The 4,085-nt window shown below is 41.5% G+C and overlaps 1 protein-coding gene across 1 annotated transcript; it reads right to left on the bottom strand.

Annotated features, from left to right (window-relative positions):
* Nucleotides 1-429: 429 nt before the first annotated feature.
* On the bottom strand, nt 430-3,196 carry LOC149557247 (uncharacterized). The gene is made up of 5 exons (XM_089830176.1): nt 2,821-3,196; nt 2,029-2,505; nt 1,368-1,620; nt 1,090-1,216; nt 430-609 (listed from the first exon to the last, which is right to left on the bottom strand). The coding sequence occupies exons 1-5, from the start codon at nt 3,194-3,196 to the stop codon at nt 430-432; spliced, it is 1,413 nt and encodes a 470-aa protein (XP_089686302.1).
* Between the last annotated feature and the right edge of the window lie 889 nt (nt 3,197-4,085).

The following is a 4,085-nucleotide window of genomic DNA, read 5'->3' as shown; positions in this document are numbered from 1 at the left end:
TGAAATATCCCAACCATCTCCTTTCTCCGATGCCCATTTTGCCAAGACATCAACCACACTATTCCATTCCCTAGGAATATGACAAAAGGATATCCAGTCCAAAGAGCTGCTCAAATGAAGAATCTCTTTGACAATAGAAGCTATTTTCCAGTTAGAATCATCCACACTTTGGTTATTTATAATATCCACAACAATTTGAGAATCTGACTCACACACCATTTTCCTCCAACCTAAAGAGTGTCCCCGCTCAATAGCTAACGTAATGGCCAAGGCCTTCATCACATTATTGGAATGAACTCCTTTATAAACAGAAAACATAAAAATAAAATTACCATCTATACCTCTCCCAATGCCCCCCACACCAGCCTGCTCAGGGTTCCCACGGGAAGAACCATCTGTGTTAATTTTAAGGATATCCATCGGTTGAGGTCACCATCTCCCGTCTTGACAAACCTTTCTCTTGAGTGACTGAAATCTCTTACCACTAATGCATCCCCATCCTTTATCAACTAGTCCCAAATTCCTGACTATACCATAGTCCCCAGAATCCATAGGTTTAGTCATGTCACACTTGGCATAGATAGTTTCCTGAAGTCTGCTCAAAATCATCTGCCAAAGTTTAGTAACTCCCAAACTAGAGTTACAAAAAATCCTACAATTACATTCCAACCAAAGATTCCAAAGAATAAAAGTAGGTCCAACAGCCCAAGCCACCTGGAGGAACATAGTTTTTGCTAGGGGTCTCCCAAGGCTATCCCAAAACTCAATAAGAGATTCAACATGAATGCATCCGTGACACCATGCCTCCCACCACTTCAACCAGATTTCTCTAGAGAGAGTACATAAGAAGAATAAGTGAGAAACATTCTCTCCATTCAACATACAAAGATAACATATTGAGGGACCCTGAAACCCTCTTCTTTGGAGGTTATCCTAAGTAAGACACTTCTTTTGAGAAACCAACCACAAAAAAAAAGTTACATTTTGGCCAAGAGAATCTATTCCAAATCTTCTTCCACCAGGGAACTTTATTAATGCCATGACATTGATTATCCAGCCAAGCATAGCCTTGAGCCACACTAAACTTACCTTTAGGACAAAGACCCTAGGAAAGGATGTCTTTTTCCCTAGAAGAGCTACAAAGCCGAACAGAGAGGAGATTAGCCAGCTCAGCTTGTATCTCCGAGGATCCTCCCAGAGGCCAATCACTAAGATCCTTCCAACAAGCCACATCCATCAAGCCACACCTTTTAAAAGTCTTGAAGTGAATAACCTTAGTCCATCCTGCTGTGGTAAAGATCTGACACAGAGGCTGGAAGTGGGGGTAACTAGAGAGAATGGGAGGATGGTTGTCCTAAAAGTCTTGCCAGAATAGCGCACTCGATCCTTCATTACAAATCCAAAAAAGGCCTTCTTTGATAAGGGGAGCTCCCCTTTTAAGAGTATCCCAAATAAAGGAGCCCTTGGCATTTAGAGTTAGTCTAGGAATATCCTTATACTCCACTCCCGAAAAGTACTTTTGGGCCAGAATCTTAGCCCAATCCCAATCTTGATTCTTACACCATTTCCAATATAACTTAGCAGCAAGAGCCTTGACTCCAAGAGCCACACATTTAATGCCTAGACCCCCAGCAAACTTAGGCAGGCACACAGTGTCCTAGCTGACTAAGCTCCATTTAGAAGAGAGGAGATTGCCAGATGAAAGGAATTGTCATAAGAAAGCATCAAATTCTTTCATAACCCCAATGGGAGGAGCTTGCACAAGACACCTGTAAATGGGAAGAGCCTAAAACACAGTCTTGAGGAGAATAACTCTCCCAGCAAAAGAGAGCCACCTATAAGTCCAGTGGCTCACCCTACTCTGAAATTTTTCCAAGAGGCCTTGCCAATAATCCTTTAGCTAAGTCCCCAGAGTTAAGGGTACTCCAAGATATATCAGTGGAAGAGAACCAATTTGAAACCTGAGAATCCTAGCAATCCTGAGCTGGATCGACTATGGAGTATTAAAGAAATAAATAGGTGACTTACCTTCATTAATTTGTTTCCCAGAAGCTTTTAAATAAGTGTCCAAAATCATTCTAAAGTTTCTTGCCTCATTAATTGTAGCCAAGCCCATCAGCCGAGTATCATCCACAAATTGGAGATGTGTGTACACTGGAATATTATTGTGGCACTTCCACCCTTGGACAAGCCCCTGCTCAGCTTGAAATTTTATAAATCTACTTAAGCCCTCTGCCATAATGATAAAGAGATATGGAGCGAGAGGATCCCCCTCTCGATTTCCCCGAGAACCAGAGAATAGCTTAGTGGTTTCTCCATTAATAAGAATCAAAAAAGATGGGGAATTCACACAACTGAGAATCCAATCAACCCATTCTATATCAAATCCGAAAGCAAGAAGAACCTGACCCAAGAACTCCCAACTAACACAGTCATATGCTTTTGCTAAACCCAGTTTAATAAACACAGTCTTCTCCTTAGACGTGGCGATAGAGTAGATAGCCTCTGAAGCAATAACCACCCCATCAAGAATCTGTCTGCCTCCCACAAAGCCTCCCTATTCCTTGGATATCAAAGTGGCCAAATAAGGCTTGAGCCTTTCGGCAATCAATTTGGTGATAATTTTGTAAGTGACATTGCATAAAGCAATAGATTTGAACTGATCCAAACTGTTAGTGCCGTCAATCTTGGGGATGAGAGCCAGGAAGGTAGCATTCAAAGACTTGAGCATTTGTTTGTTCTGATAATATTCCTGGACTACTTCAAGAAGATCAAATTTAATAATCTCCAAAAATTCTTGGAAAAATTCAATGGGAAAACCATCCGGTCTTGGGGCTTTACCTTTCTTCATACAAAAAACCACCTTCTCTAGTTCATCAAGCACAATAGGTCTTAACAGATTCCTGTTCATATTGCTAGACACAAGTTGGGGGATACAATCTAGAATAGTCCTTGTCTCCATTGCTGAATAAGGTTCCTCTATAGAGAAAAGATGAGAAAAGTATCTAATGGCGTCAAGAGAAATCACCTGTTTCGAGCAGAGTTGATCTCTAGAAGAAGAAACAAGAGAAGTGATAGAATTACTAGACCTGCAAGCCTTAACCGTGTTATGGAAGAAAGCAGTGTTTCTATCACCCTCTCGTAGACAATCCACCTGAGACTTTTGATTACAAAATATTTCTCCTGAAACTACCATTCCTCTAGCACCCTTAGAGCTGAGGACTCTTTGGAAACTAAATTTGGAGTCATTCCATAGTCCCTAATCTGGCATGTGACACTGTCCAGCCTAGCTTGGTCCGCCTTCAAATGGTCTTGGAGGTTCCCAAAACATTGTTTGTTCCACCTTTTAAGCCTAAATTTCACATGCTGAAGCCTCTTCTCAAAGGTGAACATGGGGGCGCCATGAGGAGGCCTACCCTCATGCCACCAGGTTATCATAAGATCTTGCAGAGAGGGATCCCTCAACCACATCAGCTGAAACTTGAAAGAAGGATTCTTAGAAGTCATAAAAGGAGTGACAGAGAGCAGAATAGGCTAGTGATCAGAGCCTCTCCAATCCAAAATATCTGATCTGGTAGACCATCTAATATCCATCCAAAAATTAAGAAACAAGGAACCTATCTAGCCTTTCTAAAATAGCCTCTGTTCCACTCCTTTTGTTATTCCAGGTGAAAGTACCAGAGCCAGGTTTAATATCAATGAGATTCAAATAACCAATGTTATCTCTAAGCATACTAGAAGAAGGGCCCAAATGAGCAATCTCGCCTCTCTTTTCCTCTAAACTAGTAATAGCATTAAAGTCTCCAGCCACAATCCAAGGAAGGAAAGGAACTAAAGAGAAAACAAATGTGATATGTGACCACATAAGAGATTTACCCATCAAATCATTAGGAGCATAAATGTTAGAAAATAAGCACCTTTCTCCTATCTCGAAGTGAGAAGCCATCAAAGAGATAGAGGACCTACTCGAAACCCACCATAGAGGAGTCACCTTCCTAGGATTCCAGAGACAAGCAAGTCCACTTGAGTTACCTTGAGCACCCACTCCCTGCCAACTACCATGGGGCCACAACTTTGGTCCACAT

The sequence above is a fragment of the Cupressus sempervirens genome, chromosome 5 (genome assembly GCF_028749045.1).
Source record: "Cupressus sempervirens isolate cs-2001-9-10 chromosome 5, ASM2874904v1, whole genome shotgun sequence".
Lineage (NCBI taxonomy): Eukaryota > Viridiplantae > Streptophyta > Pinopsida > Cupressales > Cupressaceae > Cupressus > Cupressus sempervirens.
Note: the sequence above shows the minus strand (reverse complement) of the source record. Positions and strands in the feature narration are given on the sequence as shown.